The sequence below is a fragment of the Astyanax mexicanus genome, chromosome 5 (assembly GCF_023375975.1).
Source record: "Astyanax mexicanus isolate ESR-SI-001 chromosome 5, AstMex3_surface, whole genome shotgun sequence".
In the NCBI taxonomy this organism is placed as follows: domain Eukaryota; kingdom Metazoa; phylum Chordata; class Actinopteri; order Characiformes; family Acestrorhamphidae; genus Astyanax; species Astyanax mexicanus.
This window is the reverse complement of record NC_064412.1, coordinates 17,205,835-17,229,002: the sequence shown is the minus strand read 5'-3', so window position 1 is coordinate 17,229,002 and position 23,168 is coordinate 17,205,835. Positions and strand designations below refer to the sequence as shown.

Below are 23,168 nucleotides of genomic sequence, written 5' to 3'. Positions count from 1 at the left end.
TTTTTTCTAACAATTTGGCTTATACTGATACACTGCTGGCCTATCTCTACATCTCTATTTATTATTAAAATTATTATTTGAGGTGGGCCATAAAACAAAGAAAGTACTACAAAACCTTCTTTGATTGGTGCCAAACAAGAAACTCATAAGGAAGCGTTTAAAAACAAATGTGTGTGCTTAAAGAACATTTACTTTTTTTTTTATGACTTTTCAATGCCTTCATGGCAAATTTACATGATCATACTAGTTTTAAAGTGCAGATATGGAAAATAAAACCAAAAAGTAACTAAAACAATAATCGAAATTTATTATAGTAGGCTTAAAATGAATCTGACGCACAATTTTTAATACTAAGATGTGTGTCAGATCCAGAGAGCTTCATTGTGTAGGGTTAATTTACTGAATTAAATCTGAGCTGACGTATTTGTTAGCTCAAAACAGATTTTCTCCGATACATGGAAACAAAGATTTGTAGATCTGGGTATCTTTATTTTTCCCAAATTTATCCAGGCCTGGAAATTGCTATTTTCAAATTCCATGACTTTTCCAGGTTTTTCATGATCATACGAACCCTGCATGTACATCAAGAGAATTCTCTCTGAGATATTATAGATTTCTATTATGAGAGCTATTATAGACAAAAAGGTTTTTTACTACATTACAAAAAGAAAATTAGCATATACAAGTTCAGTACATGTTCTAATAGCACAATCTGTTTTAGCAATAAAGTTACTGTGTATTTATGATCTGACATAAAATGTTCTAAAACAGGAATATGACAAACAAGTGTGTTATTAATGAAAACATTATTTAGAGTGAACACACAGACACACACACACACACACCTGGTTGTTTCTGCCGTGGTTTGGGCATGTTGGTGACACATGTGTGGGGGCACATTAGGATGTTACAGGGGTGCAGCGAGCCCTCCAGGAAGAGCTGTTTAGTCTCAGAGATGTGAATGCCCCCCAGAGGAGTTTTAGGCAGAGTGTTGGCAGGGACCAATGCCAGGCAATACAAGCCCACCTGGTGAATGCTGTCTATGGCCTAGAGCACAGAGTGTTCAAATGTTTAAAACAGCAATTACAAATACATGTACTTTACATTTTCTTTAACCGCTACTGAAATGGACACCAAAGCCAAACCACAAACAAGCAAGCCAACAAAATCTCGAAAACCGAAAATCTTGTATATCATTGCTCTTAAACAGGCTTTGCAGAGAGACTGTAGCGACTTCTTTTAAATAAAGAAAAAATAAACATTTTAAATTTAAATTTAAAATGTATTTATTAATAAATAATTAGTTTCATATAACAAAATATCATTATAACTAATCCCTAGGAGTGTACTGGTTATGCTGTGGGAAAAGGTAGATTGGGTTGTAGCCAAAAAAAATATATATAGTATATATAAAAGTATATAGTTATTGAACAAAATGTTAAAAACAATTTACAAGTTTTTTTTTATCAGATTTTATTAGTAATTTAAAATATATATATATTTTTATTGTAATTAGTTTTTTGTTTCTCATTTAAAAAAAAATAGTGATTTCATGTAACTGTAAGTAGCTGCCCACATTGCAAAGACCACTGTCACCACTTGGACTAAGGGCATATGTACAGACTAAAAAAAATTTGCATGAAATTTGTTCTTTCTATATTGTAGTAAATTTAAGATCTATAAGTTTTCACCTGCAGTACTCGACTCATCCACTGAAAGCTGTCCTCCTCACTGGCATCAGGCCGCTGCTCCGCCACTATTACTATTCGCTCATCATAGAACACAGTCACTGAGAACACAGCAATCCTAACACACACAGACACCCAGACAGAAAGGAATATTCACTATTAAAAATGAAGAGAAGTTAAAAATAAAGTTATTAATTTGTGATTAACATTCATTCTAGATTCTAAGTTATATTCAAATTATTTACTACATTTAAACAAGCAAAATGGAGTGTATATAGTATTCCAAAGGGGTTCTTAAATCATTTTAAATTTTAATGTAAATTAATTTATAAATGCCTTTTACCAGGCAAACCAGCTTCCAAATATTATCAAATGTAAGTTTGCAGTACTGCAAATATCTTTATCCTTAAGCATATTTAAGCATCTTATTTTGTAACTTATTGCAACTGATATGGGTGTAGATTATATTACCCTGGAATTATACATCATACATTCTCTTTAATAAGGAACCTTTAACTCCTTTAACCTTTTTAAGAGTTTACTCTTTAAAAGTACAAACATTTCTGCTTGTCTACTGCTGGTCATCTGCAGCAGAATTACGCACCTGCCCCTGTACACAGTTTTGACTGGCTCCACTGCTAGAGCTGTAGCCACCAGGTCATCAGCATTGTGGCGACGACCACTGACTGTCAGCAGACCCTCATTCTTCCCCACCACGAATATCAGGCTGCCCTGAGATACAGGCAGGAGGTTCCAATCGTTAGAGATCACACTTCCAAAAATAAGCAAGACTCTTAACCAAATGAACTTCAGTAAAGAGGGAGTCAATCTTACCGGTCCTACAAATCCCAGCAGCCCTGAGCGGACAAACGGAATTTCTCCGATAGGTGCACCACTAGCGTTAACTGGAATAACCTGCAGGGTTTAGAATGTGCAGCAAATCGTCAAACAAATATTTTCAACAAATGGGAAAAACAATAAAGCACACACACATATACATGCATGTATCCAATTAGGTGAAGTATTTGCTCATTTCAAAGTCTGTGCATCTGTGAAAATAGACTGTAGTAGCAGAAATAATCAAGCAGTGATTAACACAGCGTCTGTGAGATAAAGACAAAACACTTTCAGAGCGGTGCTGAAACTGAAATAAGTAAATAGTAATCTAGTAATCTTCTAATCTAGTAATAATCTTCTAGCAAGATGTTTAGTCTGCGTCTTATTCTAAGAGTTTATTGGCTCATTGCAAAGCAAAAATGCAATTGTCGCCTGATGCATGTAAACTCAAGAGTTTTCTCATTATCTTTCTCATTACCCAATAAACATGTTGATTGGATTACTGACAAACTCCAATGTTCTGCAGTAATGGGATTATGAAGTGCATGTAAAACACACACAGTGAGTGGCAGTGCTTATGCATATATTTGTAAAAGTGAACATGAACAGACCTCAAAGGTGTTCTTGGTGACTCCAGACAGGCCATAGTACATGTTTCCCCCGGCACGAGAGTTCACCACAATCTCTCCTATCTCATCAGTCTTACACAGCATGGGTGGCCCATCCGGTTTTACAATGCACATCAAAGCTGAAAGAAAAAGAAAATGTGCATACACATTATAAAACATTTTATTATTTTAATGATCAAAGTTACAGGTTCAATTGAATACCACTGAAATATACTACTCTAATTACATGTAAAAACAATATTTTACATTGTATTTTACCTGTCCTTAATCTAACTAAAAATGTCTCAATACCCAAACAAAAACAAGAAAACATCTTCCATACATTTAGTGTGTCTAAGACTAGGGCAACGGCTGGTGTGAGTTCAGGAAAACGTAAAAATGTAACCATTTTTACTGCAACATTCTCTTAACATGTATCGTCATACTGTATCTTTCTATAGTAATATATGAATAAAGAGTGAATGCAGTTAATGATACAGGGAGAGAAAGCCTGCTTAGCAAAGCCAATCACCTCCTGGCATTACGTGGCCCACGTCCTGAACAGTAAGGGCAGAGTTTTTGTCCTCTGTGTTCACCCTGATGACTCCGTGACTCAGGCCAGTCATAGAGAGGATGGCCCGGGCTGGGAGAGGAGCACCAGGAACTCCAGGCCTGTAATAAAAAATAAATAATTAAATAAATAAATAAAAAACACAGGGCATGCCATGATCAGTCAATTTTTATACAAATCTTAATCATATTTACTTGTGATTTTTTTTGGGAGGGAAATGAAGGGCTATGTTCATTAGGTCATATAAGATATTTATTAGACATTTAAAACATTTCATTATGCATTACAAAAAAAACATATAACAGTTTATTCAACAAGACTTAAATAAAGAACCATATTTGATTGTTAGCATAAGTCAAAATTAATGTTTTTGTAATTTATTATGTGGCTTTATGAACACTGCCCTGTCGTAAAGTTTCATCATTGCATGAAGCCAGTAAGTAGTAAATGTTTCATTAATATTGCCACAAATGCAAAGTTACTGGATAGCTAAGTGTGTTTGGATAAGGATAATAACTGCCAAATCCGTCACGCCAGCTATCAGATGACCACGCTCACTGTGAGCAGAGTGATGGGGGAGATGGAGAGCCATCTTTCAGTCAATCATGTTCCCTGGAAGGTCCACTCACATGTCACATGTTATGTATAGAGTATGATATAGATTTGATGCAGAAGCATAAACTGACCTTACTAGAAATCTAAAACAAAAAGATATTTGTGATTTTACAGTATATACCTGCGTATGGCCACAGTCATGGCCTCAGGTGAGGTAGCACATGGACAGATGACCTCAGGCTTCAGACCGTGAGCTTGGAACACGTTCAAAAATGCATCACATGATGACACAGACCCTGACAGAGAGAGGTAAATAGGGTTTGAGAAAGAAAGAGAGAACAGATGTTTAAAACATCACAGACTCCTTCAACTCTCCTTTCTTTAAGTTTTTTGCTATGACATATTGTGGGCATTGTAATTAGTATGTCTCACAAGGATTGGCTCCATCGGCGACAATCAGCATGCGCAGGGAGGCCAGGCTAATGTCCCTCTGCTCTCTGTGCGACATCATGGCCCAGTGCAGGTCCCGACACTTCACCAAGGCAACACGAGCTATGGAAACACAACAGGGGGGAGTTTTACAGTGTATGTTGTTTGAATGGTGAGAATGATCTGAAATGTGGGCATCACTATGTTGTCTGTACCTTTGTGTATGTGAACCCGCTGGACCCAGGACAGAGGGCAAGCCTTCATTACTGCATACGGAACGCTGATGGTGTGAATCCTGTTCATCACACTCTAAAATAACCAGAGAAAACACATGTTTTAATGCTCTGGATCCAGAAATGAACTTTATAAAACAGCTGTACATAAGGGCTGGATGATATGACACAAAACCTGATATATGTAAGAGAAGTAGTCAGATATAACATGATATGATGAAAAATCTAATTAAATATATACAAGACAATTGCACTTTTAGTGGCATTTCACTGACTCAGTAAACTGCATTAAATTAGGATTTTTTGAGATGGTCAAATTAAGAAATTATGCTACTCCTTTAAATTCAATGTTTTTACAACATAATTTGTACAGCAAACGACATTAATTTCTACATTAATAACCCAGGCACATTCTTTTTCAAAATAAAATTGAACACAGATGGTAACTTGTGTAGCAGGCATGATAATGTGTTAGTAATTTTTAATATAACAGCTTTTTATTATAACAGCTTTATATATACAGCTCTGGAAAAAACAGAGCTGTATAAATAAAATACTTAAAAATGATAAGTTTCTTGGATTTTACCAAATTGAAAACCTCAAGAGGAATCAAGAAGAAGATGGATGATCACAAACCATCAAATCAAGCTAAACTAGCTAAACTAGACTGGTGGAGAAGAAGAACACGCCAAGATGCATGAAAACTGTGATTAAAAACCAGGGTTATTCCACCAAATATTGATTTCTGATCTCTTAACAATTTATGCATATGAACTTGCTTTCTTTGCATTATTTGAGGTCTGAAAGCTCTGCATCTTTTTGTTATTTCAGCCATTTCTCTTTTTCTGCAAATAAATGCTCTAAATGACAATATTTTTATTTGGAATTTGTGAAAAATGTTGTCTGTAGTTTATAGAATAAAACAACAATGTTCATTTTACTCAAAATATACCTAGAAACTGAAGTGGTCTCCTTTATTGTTTTTAGAGCTGTATATATCGATATTTACAACATGTTGCCCAGATCTACTGTATTGACTAAACCATTTCTTTCAGCGCTGATAATAATCTACATAAACAACATTCCCTCCCTGATACTCACTGTAAGAACTCCATGCCATAGACCCATATCCTTCTTAAAGTCCAGAACATTCACCAGCGTTTCACCTGAGAACACACACACAGACACACACCACAAAGTTTTATCAGGGGAGGCTGGTGAGGCAGGTAAAACTACATTTCTGCACTTAACAGACCTAACTACAGCGTGAAAAGTGTATATATCCCCACTGAAAAGTAGTGATGCTGCATTTCCATAAAGACAGAACTCACCCTCACAGTAGTTACAGGCTTGTGTGAGGGCTTGACAGTGTGTTAGCATGGCAACCTTTGACACAGCAACCCCCATGACTGTTCCCTCCTTACTCGCCTTATACTGAGAGAAAAAGAGCAAGAACAGATTAACAGGTATAGAAAGAACAGACAAAAGTATAGTGAGAAAAACACATTAAGGTTTCCCCTAAATCTCCACCACACAGAAACAAATATGATGCAGTCATACCTCTATATATGCAGTGTCCGTGTTAGCTGTTGGGATGTGTGGCTGCCAGTCTTTTGAAGGTTTTGTGAGGTATTTGGAGTCAGTAATGACCCATTTTAATCTTGGCCAGCCTTCAAAAAAAAAAAAAAAAAAAAGCTATATTTTAAATTGTAACTTTAGCATCAGGTAACAGCAACTGACAGTTTATCAAAGCAACTGTGTGATAGATAACTAAGGCTGCACTGACATGAGCATTTCAGAGCAGTGAAGTCCCACATTTTGCATATCGGCGCTGATCTCAATTTTTGACGATTTTTAGTTTACTACATAATTTGAACAAACTGTCCCTTACACCAGTGGTTCCCAACCTATGGGTCGCGACCCAACCTATGGGTCGCCAAAGATCCACGATGGATCGCGAAGCCCTCTTGATTTTAAGGGGTTTAATTTTAATACTATATATAGTCTAGGGTAAGCAAAATTCGCCGAGCTGCGCTCTCTCTGTCTCTCTCTCTCTGGCGCGCGCGCGGGCGCTGAAGATAATAATATAATAATATAAGAATATAAAACTCAGTTTAGTTAAATAAATGAAAATGAGTGAGGGCCTGTAAAGTTAATCAATTATTGTCCAATATTTGGACAGGTTGAGGTTTTGGTGAGCTGTTTTACTGATTTGAAACTGAAACTGAAACTGATATTATTATTTTTTTTTTATTTTTTTTATTTTATATAAATTATTTTTTATTCATTTTAAATAGTTGTATTATTTTATTGATCTAATTATTTTTTTCTTCATAAGATAAAAATTCCTTATGTTTTATGTATCAATTTTTCCTTTTTTACGTGTTTATTTTATTCATCTATAGTAAATGTCAGTTTTTATTTGTCATTTCTAACCCCCCCCCCCCCACCCCAACCCAATTATACACTTACATCTTTTACATTTGGGGGGGGGGAGGGGGGGGGGGTTATGTTGGGTCACCAAAGCTTACAATGGTAAAAATATGGGTCCCTGAAGAAAAAGGTTGGGAACCACTGCCTTACACTGTGCCAACATTTCTTGATGAACGGACCAATAGAAACTCTTCGAAATACCTGAAATATACTAAATTACTTGGGGAAAGAACATATTAAAAGTTTTGAGCAATTATGTACCAATACAAAAATGTTTCTGATATCACTGTGCAACCCTACTAGGAAGCCATGATTTGTCATTTATTGCACCTACTGAGCAAATTACTCAAAAAAAAACATCCAAGTGCCTAAAGGACTTGACCACACTATATGTTCAGCAAAAAAAACAGGAAGATGTCTGTTAAGTTATCAAATTTTAAATGTGTTACAAAGACAGTACAGTCTCGCCCAATTTTTGTCAAATTAAGCCTAATTTATTAACCCTAAAATTCAAAGTACTGCAAAAGAAGGCCTGACCTTTGAACTGCAGTATTTCTCCGGTGGGGGTTTTCGGTAAGCCCTTCAGACAAATCTCACTGGTCAGGGCAAGACCAACCCCACAGCTGCCCAACAAGAAGCCAACCTGACTACTGCCTGCGTCCTGTGGAAGCACAAAAACAAATCCCAACACTTATCAGTAGTTTATCAGAAATTTTGTGATGTAGTGGCTTTAAATAAACCCAGGGCTGGTTAGAGGTGTGCTGCAGGTACCTTGCGAGACAGTGGCACCTCTATGGGCACAGGTATGACCTCAGCAAGCAAACAGCCGTAAAACGCAACCCAGAACATCCCCGGGTCACTGTTGGGGTACACCAGGGCCACCTGGATGTGGGAGAAAATTGTTGTCAGGATCTTCATATAGAGAGTCACACACCTTAATGTTTTGTAATATAAGCTTCTGTCTGTCCAGTCAGTGTTTAAAAAAATCCACTTAACCATTAGTTTAACTACAATCATTACATTACCCAAATTACTTATCATACTTAAAAAAAAAAGTCACACATAGAGATAGACAAGAGACAGGGTGCGTTTATTGTATTAGTTAATCATTTGTTACTTTACAGTTTTGCTATGTTCACAATTACAAACTTAATAGGGTATCTACATTTTTGATTGGCAGTGTAAGTGTCCAGTTTTGTTTAATTCAGTTTCTGTTCTGTAAGCGACATTCAGCATGATCATGCTTATTGCTCACCCGGTCTCCCGGTTTGAGGATCTGTTCGTTCTTGGTTCCCAGTTTGTTGAGGAGTGTGTAAGCCAGCTTAACACTACGACTCCACAGTTTCCCTGGCAACCACACACCAATTAATCACTTACAATTTGACAAAGCATGTCTACAGAGGGGGAAAACACGTCAGTCACGGAGAAAGAAGCATCCTAGGAGGCTCACCATCCCATCTGAGCCTCTGACCTCAATCTATGAGATTACTTTGTAAAGACCTATGTTAAGTCTGTTAAAGTAAAAGATTAAGTCTGAGCCATTTAAAACATTAGGCAGAATTATTATTTTTGTCTTTTGCATGCTTTGATTGTTTAGTAATATGTAAATAAATCATTTGTTTTTACCATATGTGAGTGTGTAGAGTGGTTTTCCTGTAATGTCAAGAGCTGTGAGGGCAGGGCTCTTGCCCTGTGTGGCTCCCCATCGGGCCAAGGCAGCCTGGAGGGCAGGAGGCCAATTACTGACCACCCCCAGGGGCTCTCCTTTTACTGGAATTATCTGCCGACCCTCAGGCTTAGGCGTGTTAGGATCTGGCCGAGGAACTGTGATGGAGAAAGAGTGACAGAAGATTAAGGGTTTGACGCTGATAAATTATGCTAAACTGGTTCAACAAAGGTATATAACGGTCTGTAACATAAAATCAGCAACAGAAAGTATCAAGTAATTGTGAAGAGAAAAAGTAAAACGATATGATCTGAAAAATGTCTGATGCATTTTTATTTAGCCCCCCCTTAGTCAATATTTTGCTGAAGTTACAGCTGCAAGTGTTCTGGGTACGTCTCTACCAGATTTGCACATCTAGAGGCTGAAATGTTTGCCCATTCTCCTTTGCAAAATAGCTGAAGCTCAGTCAGACTGGATGAAGACTGTATATGAACAGCAATTTTCAAGTCGTGCCACAGATACTCAACAGGATTTAGGTCTGAACTTTGATCTCTGACTAGGCCTTTCTAACAAATTAATATGCTTAGATCTTAACCATTCCACTGTAGCTCTGGCTTTATGTTCAGGGTCATTGTCTTGCTGGAAGACTAAGCTCCGCCCATGTCTAAAGTCTTTTGCAGAGTTTTTCTTTAAGATTGCTCTGTATTTAGCTCCATCCATCTTCCCATCAACTCTGACCAGCTTTCCTGACCCTGTTGAAGGAAAGCATCCTCACAGCATGATGCTGCCACCACCATGTGTCACAGTAAGAATACCATGTTCAGGGTGATGTACCGTGTTTATTGCGACACATAGCGTTTTTTCATCAAGGCCAAAAAAGTTCAACTTTGGCCCCATCTGAACAGAGTTTTCTTCCTCATGTTTGCTGTATTGTCTACAATGGCTTGCTTTCAAATATGGCTTGTTTCTTGCCACTTTCTCATAAAGGCAGATTTGTGGAACACTCGACAAATAGTTGTCATGGACAGATTCTTCCACCTGAGCTGTGGCGGCTTCTCTGATTAGTGCTCTCCTTGCCTGGGCTTTCAGTTTTAGTGGACGGTCTTGTCTTGGTAGAGCTGCAGTTGAGCTATACTTCTTCCATTTTTAAATGATGTATTGAACAGAGCTCTATGAGATGGACAAAGTTTAAAATATATTTTTATAACCTGTTTATAACCCTGTTCCACAAGTTTATTTCTGACCTGTCTGTTGTGTTTTCATGATGCTGTTTGATCACTAATGTTCTCTAAAAAACCTCTGAGGCCTTTACAGAACAAAGTTCTCCTGAGTTACACTGAGAATAAGTTACACAGATGTACTCTATTTAATAATTAGCTGACTTCTGAAGGCCTGATGTGTCACAATGGATTTTATTTAGGGGTATCAGAGTACAGTGGGATGAATACATATGCAGGCTAGGGTTGTCACGATACCAAAATTTTGACTTCGATACCAATACCAACTGTAGTATCACGATTCTCGATACCAAAACGATACTTGGAAGAAAAAAAAACAATAAAAATATCTGAACATAAAATGTTTATTTTTGACTGAACTGGATTGAACACTGAACAATCGGTGCAAACGTTTTTATTCTAAAATGAAACATTTGAACAAAAAACAAGTTTCGTTATTATAACCTTAACTATAACATAATTATCTAAACACTTCCTAAAAACTAAAAGTAAAACCATAGGTAATGGTAGCCTGACTATGTGAACCTGACGGGCGGGCAGAAGTTAATTTCTGAATAAGGAAAATAAAGAGACAGAAGAACATTACAATGTTATGTTCATTTTAACACTCACTGCTCCGTTTTATTAATCAACCGTTTACAGATTTTAATAAGCCCATGTTCAGTGTAACGATCAAGCAGGCTATGTGCCTGACCACAGATTTGCGATGGAAACGCGAAAACGTGAACATCCTGGCTGTTTTCGTGCTGTCTGAATGAGCGAAATATGATCAGAATTATGTTAAATAATACTGTAACATAGAAGCATAGAACTATTATTTAATTAAAATGATTTTTAAGAACAGCTAAACACAGTTCTGCAAGTCAAACGCGGAGGCGTTCACGTACGAGAGAGAGAGACAGCAAGAGTGAGAGAGAGAGATTTGCGTGTTCTGATGTGAGCTACTCACAGGTAAAGGTTCTCTTTTATCTCCTCGTGCTCATATTCTAGTCCCACACATAATTCTGCAGCTCCCTCAGTGTTTTCTGTCGTATTTTGCGGCTAGCGCGAGCGCTTACAACTAACACCGCGGACCGCGAGGTGCTGCCGTGCTTGTGCCGAATCCGCTACTGAATCCGACTCCCGCTTCGCGGACAGAATCGGCACAACACCCCCCGCTGTACAACTGCGGGAGTGAAAACAGCGCTTATAAATAAAGTAGTTTAGTTTCACTTTCAGTTTTCGTTATTTTCGTTATTTTATTTAAAAATAAAAATATAAATAAAAAACAGATGCCTACATCTCAGACTATTTTCTGGAGCCCGAACCCGACCCGGCCCGAGGAATGTGGTGGGAAATCTCGGCCCGAACGTGCCTCGGGTCAGTTCGGGTTCGGGCAGAGAATCTAAGCTCTACTCCTCTGCACTGGATAGACTTATAACACCGTTTACAAACTGGGTTTGTGGTGTTGGTCGGATTCCCTTCTTCATCAGCGATGTAAGCAAAATTTGCCCACACTTCACTCCTCGTGCCCGTTTTGTCCACAAGTTGCGGACGAGAGACTCGTTGCTGCTCTGCTGGCTTGCGCGTGCGTGTGTCGCTCTCAAATGAATCAAATGAATCGATTCACACGATAATCGATTCATTTGTTCAGAACACTAAGTTTATCTGAATCCTGCCACACCGACTGCTGCGGTGTGAATCAGTTTTCTTATGAACTGAATCAAATCGCGCCTACTAATTTGACTCATTTGAAGCTAGTGACTGGGCTATATACAGTATCGAAAGCATCGAACGCTAAAGAACCGAATCGTTTGTGATGACGTAGTATCGAAAAAGAATCGAACCTTCGGTACACCGTGCAACTCTAATGCAGGCCACTCTTTTCAGATTTGTATTTAATAAAAATTATTTTACTTCACAACTATTTGCTACTTTGTAAAAGATTATCACAAAAAAAGTTTAATAAATGAGCATGAATATTTTTTAAGGCACTGTATAAGGGTATATTTGGGTATAAAAAGAGTGTATATGGGTGTTTATTGGTTGTTTGTGTAAAATAAAGCACCTTCCACAATCTCTTCTTGGTCATCCATAAAGAATTCGCTGAGCGGGGGCCGCTTGGGTCTTTTAAGTGTGTTGAGCAGCTGTTGGATCTTCGTGGACACACGGCTGGACACTGGAACACCTAGATCAGGACCGGGGCCAGGCAGGTGAGGGAGTGAGACAGACGAGCACAAACACATATATACAAACACACACACACAGTCCTAACTCAACAGGGTATAAGAAAGGCACAACTGGAGAAATATGGCGCTCCCTTTTACAGTAGGTTTTTAGTCCTGTTCAAGAGAAGCCCCAAAAATGTATTTGAAACAATTATATCTCAAATTTAAGAGCCAGAGACCAGGACTAAAAACTAACCGACTGTAATCAGAGATGAAGGTAGCAGTAAACTGTAAGCTATAAGGGGACTAACAGACTAAGGGGGAGTGACTGCCTATACAGGTGTGGTGGGTTTCTCTCTCTCTCTCTCTCTCACTCTCTCACACACACACACACACACACACACAGAGCAGACCACAGGGTACAGTCTAACTGCAGGGCATGGTTTGGGCTAAACGTTACCTTTCCCCACTCTTCTCACTAACAGAGAAAAGCAATGAAAAGCAACACAACACACGTGGAGAAAGAGTGGAAAGAAAAAACAAAACAAAAGACAATGGATCTGATTAATAAAGCAAATAATGAAAACAGACATTTAGTTCTGAATAAATCCAATCATTATTTTCATCAAATTCACACTTGAGGAAATAGTGTATCTCTATACAGTCACCTACATGCATACTTTCACACACTCTCTTACATTAATTTTGTTAATACATTCTAGCATTATAAAAACAAGAACCGGTTCAGACCAAACTAAGTAGGGTATGCACTTCAGGTATAAGATGTTTCAACATATCAAAAATGAGACCTATGCAGACCTATGCAGTTCATTCTAATATAAAATACTATAGAAGTTGTGTAGAACCCTCATATCAGTCAGTTTGGCTTATAAAAATACAACACACACACACTCTCTCTCTCTCTGTACCGTCAGCAGTCTCCATCATGCTGGATCTGCTCTGTCCGCGGCTCATTCCTCTGACCACTACGTTGGATGGCAGGTCCACACGTGATCCCCTGGAGCGGGCCTGGGCCTGTGCAGCACCATCAGCACCAAGGGCACTTGCTGGAGGCTCTAAGGCAAAAAAAACAAATACAAATTAAGCTGTGCCCACCATAAACACTTGATCTTACAGCACTAAAAGGAGACCCACACTTACAGTCCTTCCTCTCTACAATCATGACATGCATACACATACATTTTACAGCAGTTTACAATAACTGAATAATAACTGATTCGAAATAAGAAATCTTAACAAGGCAAAAGGTCCTTTAGTATGTAATGTCTAAATTATCACACAGATCTTTTATTTCAGTTTAAGTAAAGACCCTAATCAGAGAAACAACCAAATGTGAAAATAGTATAATCAGAAAGTACAGACACCAAGTATTTTATCTGAGGGTACACAGTGAGGGAACCTGAAGGGGAAGGGAGAAATGCACTGTCCCATCACAAACAAACTTGAAGCAAGTGTGTGCTTAAGTCCAATGAATGATCAGCTCAAAAAGTGAGGACAACATACTTCTAATTTCACCAAATATTCATTTACAATATTTTTCACACTATAAGGCACACTTAAAATCCTTAATTTTTTCCCAAAATCTACAGTGCAAATTATAATCTGGTGCGCCTTATGTTTGTTCTACCAGTCAGGTTGTAAGGAGCAGTAAAGTCACTCCGTTGGAATTCCAGTATTATAAAGGAGTTTCAGTGAAGCTTTTCCAGCACAGAGGCTGGAGCAGTATTAGCATTAGCCGCTAACCGCTAGCTCTTTCACCGTTTAGAGGTGAGTATATTGGACTGTAATCTGCGTGTTTACTGTGTTAAATCAAGCTAGGTAGGACAAACCGCTAACTGAAAACACCCAGGCTTGCTGGAACACTCAGGGTTTCTTAGTGTAGCGCTGTCGGGCGACATTTACTAGCTACTAACTGCGCTAAATTATTGGAAATCTAAGCTTACTTTTAATAAACAAAAGCGCTTTACTCACACAAACAGTTTTTTAGCAGAGAAATCTGTGTAAATTGGTATCCAGTGCTTGTTAGACTTTGCTGAATTAGAATAGAAGGGAATACATGGCGACACCACTGTTTCTTACTAGTGTCGCTTAAAATGCGCCTTATAATCTGGTGCATCCTTATGTATGAAAGTAGACCAGAAAATAGACGTTCACTGTAGTACACGTTCACTGACTGTAATCTGCGTGTTTACTGTGTTAAATCAAGCTAGGTAGGACAAACCGCTAACTGAAAACACCCAGGCTTGCTGGAACACTCAGGGTTTCTTAGTGTAGCGCTGTCGGGCGACATTTACTAGCTACTAACTGCGCTAAATTATTGGAAATCTAAGCTTACTTTTAATAAACAAAAGCGCTTTACTCACACAAACAGTTTTTTAGCAGAGAAATCTGTGTAAATTGGTATCCAGTGCTTGTTAGACTTTGCTGAATTAGAATAGAAGGGAATACATGGCGACACCACTGTTTCTTACTAGTGTCGCTTAAAATGCGCCTTATAATCTGGTGCATCCTTATGTATGAAAGTAGACCAGAAAATAGACGTTCACTGTAGTACACGTTCACTGACTGTAATCTGCGTGTTTACTGTGTTAAATCAAGCTAGGTAGGACAAACCGCTAACTGAAAACACCCAGGCTTGCTGGAACACTCAGGGTTTCTTAGTGTAGCGCTGTCGGGCGACATTTACTAGCTACTAACTGCGCTAAATTATTGGAAATCTAAGCTTACTTTTAATAAACAAAAGCGCTTTACTCACACAAACAGTTTTTTAGCAGAGAAATCTGTGTAAATTGGTATCCAGTGCTTGTTAGACTTTGCTGAATTAGAATAGAAGGGAATACATGGCGACACCACTGTTTCTTACTAGTGTCGCTTAAAATGCGCCTTATAATCTGGTGCATCCTTATGTATGAAAGTAGACCAGAAAATAGACGTTCACTGATATCCCTTACTTTTGCTTATTTCCCAATCTCAGATTGCTATGAAATATCTGTGAAAAGACAATTCTAGATGAAAATGTGGCTTAATCATTCATGTGACTCTAAAGGAGTGTACAAGGGTGTTTACTGATATATTTGATTCACTGTTAATCACAGTAATTAAGGGTACTGTGTGTGTTCATATACAAAACAACATTTTCTAACAAACAAACACACAACACACAAGCTCAAAAACATCTAGATATGCACACATATGAGATTACCTCGTCCTGTTCTTGTCACTGAGAGTTAAACATTGATTAATGGTAAAAAGAGAACAAAACATAAAGAAACAGGCACTTCATTAAAACAAACAAAAATAACAACACTGCAGAAATTAAATATTAATAAAAATTAACAGCAAATTCACAAAAACACTGCAAAACACCCCACAAGAAACATTATAAAAATAATAATTAATATAATTTATAAATAACATGCACCTCTAAGGCAGAAATCAAACTGAATACACTAGAAATAAATGATGTTTGATAAAGATGCTGCATGTCATAATGATATGCCTGTGTCATTAAAGAGAAATATAACCAACCTCTGCTTCATATAATTAAAAATACATTTATATGTATTTAAAAACTGCTGTATATATATATATATATATATATATATATATTATATCTTAAATTTGGTCATTTGATCTGTGCACACAAGTGCTTGGTGACACACAAGAGCATGGTGAGGCTAAACACTAGACAGAAGAGTTAATGACCAGCTTATGGGAGAAGTCCACTGTTCAAATTCTAAACACTGTAGTCCAGTCACAGTATATAATGTATTACAGATGAATGATCACATATTATATAGAAAACACACATCATGAAAACTATAAAGATATTGGTTGGTGTGTGTGTGTCCGACCGTCTCCACTCACCGATGCGAGCATGAGCGAAGGCCTCGGCGAGGGCAGAGGGCTGAGAGTGCGAGTGGGGTGGAGGGGGGTGTGGAGGGGGGACCTGATGCTGACTCTGGGGCTGCGGGGCCTGCGGAGGGCGTGACTCGCCGTGGGACATTGTGGATGAGGCAGAGGATGAGGAGGTGGAGGAGCCGTGGATGGAGCTGTTCATCCATGAGTCAGGAGATTGCTGCTGCTCATTGCTTCCAGCACTCGCCCCACCTTCATCATCGGAGGATGAGGAAGAGTCTGAAGGAATAGCAAGAGAGTGAGAAGGCAAAGAAAGAGAGCAAAAAAACGGATTTCCCTCTGCTACCTTATTGTGGCCCTTAATGAGAATCAGTAGAGGGTGTAATCACTCCTAATTGAGTGTCTGAACATGGTTATTTAAACTGTAATTACACGCTAGAGTGACAAAACATAACTATGGGCAGTACTGAGCTGCAGATGTCACGCAATCTTTAATGAAAAAGCACCAGATTATGTAATTTCCAGAACTTAGAACACATTCACAGACCAAAGCAGTACACATAGCAAGGTATCTAAATACAGATGTAGGCTGGTAGGGGGGCTAAAAAAATAGATTCTTTTTAAAGAACCGTGATTCTTAGTCCTGATGATTCTTAATCAATTTAAAATGCCCCGAAATCCTTTAGTATTTATTTTTTGCCGCTCCTACTCCCGACAGTACTGCATACCGCACTACGCGTCCACTTGGCCACTGCAGAAGTCCATCTAGGCCACCGTACAGCAAGCTAGTTAGTTAGCCAGATCCATTTATCTGAATGGAGTCCGCTAGCGTAGAGCAGGAGGAGAGCGTGATTTAACCTTTAATCATCGCTTAAAGTCAGTGTTTGGGCACAATTTGTATAATATTTAAGGTTAAGTTTTGAAAATGTATAAAAAGACTGTGATGTCTATGTTTTTTTTACATTTTAAAGATTTACAAAAACTAAAATCTAAAAAAATGTATACAGTAAGGAACCTTAAATTATTGTTTAAAATAAATGTTCTATTTGTTTAAATTGTCATTTTATCTTCTCAATAACATAAATTAAACAAAATGTATAGACCAATAGAATCGAAAAATTGTCCCGGAATCGAAAACTGTTTCTTAATCAAATCGTGACTCCAAAAATCGGAATCGAATTAAATCACCAGACATTGAGATATTTACACCCCTATAGGCTGGTCTTACCACTATGGGCACATGCAACAATACAATTTGTTAATAAAACCAAAAAGCTAAACATTAGTTTCTATACATTTGTAGGGGAATTTGAGCCTGCGCGCGTGTGTGTGTGTGTGTATTTGTGTACCTGGTGGAGTGCAGTTGTCGATGGGTGACTGCACATATGTTGAGCGTCGTTTAGTTGGCATAGGCAGAGCCATCTTTTCCTCTTTATGTTTGGCCAAGGCAGCCTGTACAGCCTCAGTGTGGATATCTGAGAGGAGACAGTAGTAAGAGAATTATATATTAAATAATTATTATAAATGATACATTTTAAACATTTCAGATCAGTGTGTAACGCTCCCTTAAGTCACGATCCCAACAGACATTGCTGTTCTCCTGTGAAGTAGGAGGGATGACTGCTGTGGGGAGCAGCAATTAGCCAAAAAGTCAACACAGCATTTAGAAAGCTGCTGATTCAGAGACACGTTATCACCTGATCTGTAGCGTTCATCCCTGGTCCCGCCACTGCGGTGTGGCCGGCGCGTGCGGCGGTGGCGAGAGGAGGAGGAGCTTGAGGAAGCATTGCTAGGTGCAGCAGCTGTACTTGGGCCAGGGTCCTGTCCGTCAAACTGTGGAGGTGGAGGAAAATCGCCTGAAAAAGAGCAATGACAAACAAAACAACCAGGTAGAATGGTATGAGTAGCCTATATGTATACAGAGTACATGTGACTGGAAAACCATTGCCTTATAATATACTGATATACTATACTATATACTATAATATACTATAGATTTGAGCAATATTTCAGTTAAACTCTTAGTCAGCTGTCGAGCGTCCATAATGTCATGTTTAGTGTCAGAAGTGTGCTTCTTACCAGGGATGTGTATATATATGTATATATATATACATACATACATATATTACAAAAAGTATCCTGACATAATGTTTAACACTATAATGTGTAGTTTATTCACAGTTTACATGCTATTTCTCCTGAAAATTGGAACTTAATCCTTGAACTGGCTCCGTAATTAGCATTAAGAGATTTCATAATTACACAGCGGTCAGTGGCCTGTCTCCTCACTAATAATACAGCTGAGTTGAGTGAAATGATTCGGGGCTACTGGAAAATTATTCTGGGCTAAAGCCCCGGAAGCTCAGGCCAGGTGACGCCCCTGCTTCTTACATTAAACCTGGAAATTAATTAGTCAGTTGTTTGAGCTGAAAAAGCAGAAAATTGAATTAAATCCTTCAATTCAGTTCCCCACTCCTAAAATAATAGAACATAATACCTTACCACTTGACACTGTATGATATTCTGTTGTCCATAAAAATTACGAAAAGTATGTGATGCCTGCGGTTTGCATGATGTGATTTCGGTTATATCGGGGAAGCCATGGCCTAAAGGTTTGAGAAATGTGCTTCATATTTTTCACAAACTTTTGTCCATTTCTAAAGGCTTAAAACTGCATGTCATACAATGTCAGTGGCACGGTGACAGGTTTTCCTTACTTCAGGGGTGGGGAACTCCGGAGCTAAAAGGCAGAATTCCTGCACAGTTTCATACCCTGGACCAGCAGGGGGAGAGTGGAGTTAAGGAACCGGAGTTAACCAGACTTTAACCTAAACCTAACCTCCCTCAATATTTGCCCCTGAGCAGGGCATCCAAACCCCAGTTGCTTTATGGCCCTATTTATTACTTAGAGTAAATTCTATAAGATTGAATTCTGTTGTGCTGATGTGCAAAGACTTCAACAAAGTCTGTTTCAACAGCAATTTTTTTCTTATACCAATTTGGACACTAATTTCAAATGCTAAACACCAAACATGTTTTGAATGACCAGTTACATTTTGTTTAAGGGGCAAATTGTGTAAACTGAGGAAGATCACACTCTTTGCAGATAAATCAATGCAGCACATATTCCAATCACTAGAGGGAAGTGTGGAACGAAAAACTGGAGTGACTCCCCAGAAGAGTGTGAGAAGAGAAGAATATGCTAAAGGCTTGTTTCATAACCATATCATCATATGAGTCAGGGGACAGTGGAGAAAAACACAAGCACACAACACACAACCCAAAATAGGACAGGCTAGAAAGAAAAGAGAGGGAGCAAGAAGAGAGGATGGAAGACAAAGAGAGAGGGAAAATGCCCGTGTCGTACTTTGTGTTTGGATGATGTAGGGAGCGAGCAGCTTGGCCCTCTTCTTCTCATATCCTTTCTGTGTGATATCACCTGCAAAAGGAACACAATGCAGTTAGCACAAAAACGTTTGTTGGCACTGATAGCATGCTAAATGCTCACATATTAATGGGTTCATGTCTTTACAGTTTAATACAGCGTTAAGAAGGAAACAGTTTAGCAGATTCAGCACAAGATTTTTTTAATTGAAATAAAATGTACAAGTTGAACACCTCTCAGAGGCAGCATCAGACTGTCGTGCTGTTTTTCAGCAATTACAGAAAGGTGTTAGGCCTTGCTAGCTCAAAGCTGCATTGAGAATGTACGTATTCACTTAGAACATAATGCAGGGCTAGAAACATACTTTGAACATGACTACACACACACACACACACACACACAGTCCATCTGTTTCTGTAGAGCCTTTGAAGGCAAGAGAACTGAAGTGCTCTGTCTGAAAATTCATTACAAATTCTGTGAAATATTAAAAAATGCCATCCGAAAGCAGTACAGCAGCTCCTGTCAATTCATACATTTATACACTGATCTCTCAATTACATTGCATTTAGAATACAGAAAACCACCCTAATCATCAACAATAAACATTAGCAACACTGAAAATCAGCTACCCTCCTAGACCTTCTGTATGTAAACCAGAATCTCATCCTCACAACATTACAGTAATATGTTATCATATAATTATAGCCTTCATCAATTTTGTAGCCCCCAAAAAAGAACCCTCTGGGACTTCACAAGATATCCTAAACCGAATATTTACTAAATTATTTAAAATTAGGATTTTGAATTATGATTAATGATTAAGAACTGAATAAATAACCTAGAATGTTCAACTGTTTAAGGATTGAGGGCAATAGCAGAGTCCCCTCTTGTGCTGTGCTGTGCTGTGGTGGGTTTTAGTGTTTTGACTGTGTCTAAGCAACCTTTCCATTTACTCTCAAATTATGGCGTGTAAAAAAACTATCAAAGCAATGTTATGTTTGCTTGTGAGGAGTAGGTTAATGCACACACCTTATAGAAAACTGATTTACATAGAATAAAAGCTATTTCACATCAATATTTAACAAAAATGAGTATCAATTTTACTCCAGCATTTTAATAAATAAAAAGAAAAGTAGTTCAGAATGTGCCTTACTATAAACCTACTTTCCTATAAAACATTAATTTAATCCAGTATAAAGAAGTTAATATATAATTCTCATTGTCTGTTAATATAATTCTGAAATTGATACAATAAAAAAGCCACAGAAAAACTGCCAATAACACCCACAATCAGTTTGCCAAGTAATGTAATGTGCCATGTAATAAATGTCAATAACAGCTGCTGTAAATAATGCATTTTGATATGTCAAATCTGCATAAAAATCTGTCTAAAATTGTTACTAAACATTGTATATTGCAATATATATACTGACATTGAATTATTGTCCAGCGATACCCTACTACTCGTTTAACCACTAGCCCCAGCCTTGCTGAGTCAACACTATTAATGTTCAGAGTGTGCTGCTATAATATCTCCCAGCAGGTAATGCAGCACAGCTACCTGGAGCATTTACACATGGTCTACCCGTGACTTCCTTTTCACACTCATTCATTCAACCTCTGTCCCTCCCAGTATCTCTCTCTAAGAAAACAGAAAACTGTTCAAAAGGATCTACATGCAAGCTCAGACAGCCATTAATACACCCTGGCTGCCTGCCCAAACACAGCTTGTATTTACCACATACTGAGAGTGTGGGAATCAGTGCTATTGCTGCTGTTGTCATTTCTACCCTGAAGGCAAAGATGAAGACAGGCACAGAAACAACACTGAAAGCAGGTTCTTTATCCAGCAAAAAGGTGAGTAATGTCTTGACATATGTACATGTATATACTTTACAAAGGAATGCCGTTGTGTCCAACATACTAAATACAATACAAATACACAATGACTATAGCTAATCTAGACACTAAACAAACAAAACCAAACTTATAAATATCTAATTTTTAACTGCACAGTGGAAATATGCAGTAAGAGCAGAGAGTCATTGGCTGTTTAGGGTGAGTAAAGCTGATTGTAAGTGTCAGAGGCTGTGCTATTATAGGGCAGAATTGTGTACCAGTGTTTTGGGAGGACTTCCAAAACACACCTGTTTTTTGGGTCTTTTTATATACACACCCTACTACCCTGCTGAAGATGTCTGACTACTCAAGTTTTAAAGGCACAAGGAAAGATGAGCAGGACAAATTTGAGCTTATTCAGACATTGCTCTTCTCCTGTGAGTTGCAGGATGTTCACACATATTGATAGAAGCTCCCTGATGGAGCATCTAGATTGGTCTCTTCTTGTGTTCAGTAGACCATTCAGTGTTCTCTGTGGGCGGGATTTTGGTTTTGTTTGCTCTATGTACAGAGTAGACCTATCAGTGTTCTTTGTGGGCAGGATTCATACACTAGATGGGGTGTGGATAAAACTGGAAAATTACAATCATACCACAGTTAGTTCCAACCCTGCAACGTGATTAACTGAGAGGCATTTTATGAGTGACATTATTAGCCAGTAGTGCACTGTAACCGAATCTCTCCATGTATTACTCCGCCACATACAGGTAACCTAGCAACGATGCAACGCTTACAAGCCAAACAGCGCAGCTACAAACAGAACAGCAATGGAACTATCTTAACTCGCGGAGTATTTATAACCAAACATATCGTATTTTCTCATCCTCTTTAACTCAAAATCTCTCAATAAACAGTGATAATGGAACTGTTGTATAATCACAATAATACACTTGAGGTTCGTGCTATAACGTGTAAAATTGGCACTACTGTGCTGCTCTACAGCACTTGGACTGCGGCCTCGTGCCTATGATTACAATATTCAGCCCTAATCTACACACAATACACAGTAGGATTCTGTCACTCCAATATAACATTTTTAAATGTATCACCTTTGTTTTACCACAGCCTTCCACAGACATGTCAATAACAACGCTCCCTCCCACAAAATGCCAAACACAAACATGCAGGTTGTGACGTAGGACACAAAAGGACTGTCCCCAGAAGAAAGCGTGCATTCATCTGAAAATGAAAAGACTGCATGAAACAGCCTTTCTCCCATATAAAAAGGGTAAAAAAAAAAGGCAGCACAGAGCAAACTCCCATAAGTAATGCATGAACACAAATCCAGCTGCACCAACACATACATATTTTTACTCTGGAATGTACCACCAAATACATTCTAAGAGGGGTATCTCTTAGGGCATGGACCTGTTTATGTTTTTTTCTTTTAGTTGTGTGATTATCTGATTATCTGTTTCTAATGTAAGCAAAAAATACAGAAATATGCATCATAAAAATAAAGTATATTTGCCTGGATTAATCTTAAAGAGACTCCAATGGTTTAAAAAAAGTGAAAATTACTGTATGCAATACAATAGTCTGGCAACTGTTTAAACATATATTGGTAGTGTAATGTTGAGTTCTGTTTTATGACTATAAA

At 38.2% G+C, this 23,168-nt stretch overlaps 1 protein-coding gene across 5 annotated transcripts in view; it reads right to left on the bottom strand.

Moving 5' to 3' along the window:
* The window catches only part of dip2bb (disco-interacting protein 2 homolog Bb), a 59,622-nt gene that overhangs the window by 13,805 nt on the left and 22,649 nt on the right, over positions 1 to 23,168 (bottom strand). For 2 of the 5 annotated variants that reach the window (XM_015607119.3, XM_015607121.3), the window contains exons 2-25: positions 19,652 to 19,723; positions 17,982 to 18,140; positions 17,634 to 17,759; positions 16,294 to 16,563; positions 15,629 to 15,646; positions 13,335 to 13,481; positions 12,866 to 12,883; positions 12,306 to 12,425; positions 8,981 to 9,178; positions 8,610 to 8,701; positions 8,126 to 8,236; positions 7,892 to 8,015; positions 6,482 to 6,591; positions 6,253 to 6,355; positions 6,023 to 6,087; positions 4,904 to 4,997; positions 4,692 to 4,811; positions 4,441 to 4,555; positions 3,666 to 3,805; positions 3,137 to 3,273; positions 2,523 to 2,603; positions 2,293 to 2,420; positions 1,692 to 1,806; positions 846 to 1,047 (exon numbers count right to left, since the gene is read on the bottom strand). In XM_015607119.3, the coding sequence (XP_015462605.3) occupies positions 846 to 1,047; positions 1,692 to 1,806; positions 2,293 to 2,420; positions 2,523 to 2,603; positions 3,137 to 3,273; positions 3,666 to 3,805; positions 4,441 to 4,555; positions 4,692 to 4,811; positions 4,904 to 4,997; positions 6,023 to 6,087; positions 6,253 to 6,355; positions 6,482 to 6,591; positions 7,892 to 8,015; positions 8,126 to 8,236; positions 8,610 to 8,701; positions 8,981 to 9,178; positions 12,306 to 12,425; positions 12,866 to 12,883; positions 13,335 to 13,481; positions 15,629 to 15,646; positions 16,294 to 16,563; positions 17,634 to 17,759; positions 17,982 to 18,140; positions 19,652 to 19,723 (2,865 nt within the window). The remainder of the gene's footprint in view (positions 1 to 845; positions 1,048 to 1,691; positions 1,807 to 2,292; positions 2,421 to 2,522; positions 2,604 to 3,136; positions 3,274 to 3,665; positions 3,806 to 4,440; positions 4,556 to 4,691; positions 4,812 to 4,903; positions 4,998 to 6,022; positions 6,088 to 6,252; positions 6,356 to 6,481; positions 6,592 to 7,891; positions 8,016 to 8,125; positions 8,237 to 8,609; positions 8,702 to 8,980; positions 9,179 to 12,305; positions 12,426 to 12,865; positions 12,884 to 13,334; positions 13,482 to 15,628; positions 15,647 to 16,293; positions 16,564 to 17,633; positions 17,760 to 17,981; positions 18,141 to 19,651; positions 19,724 to 23,168) is intronic. The other 3 variants (XM_015607120.3, XM_015607122.3, XM_007254235.4) reach the window with 2 other exon arrangements.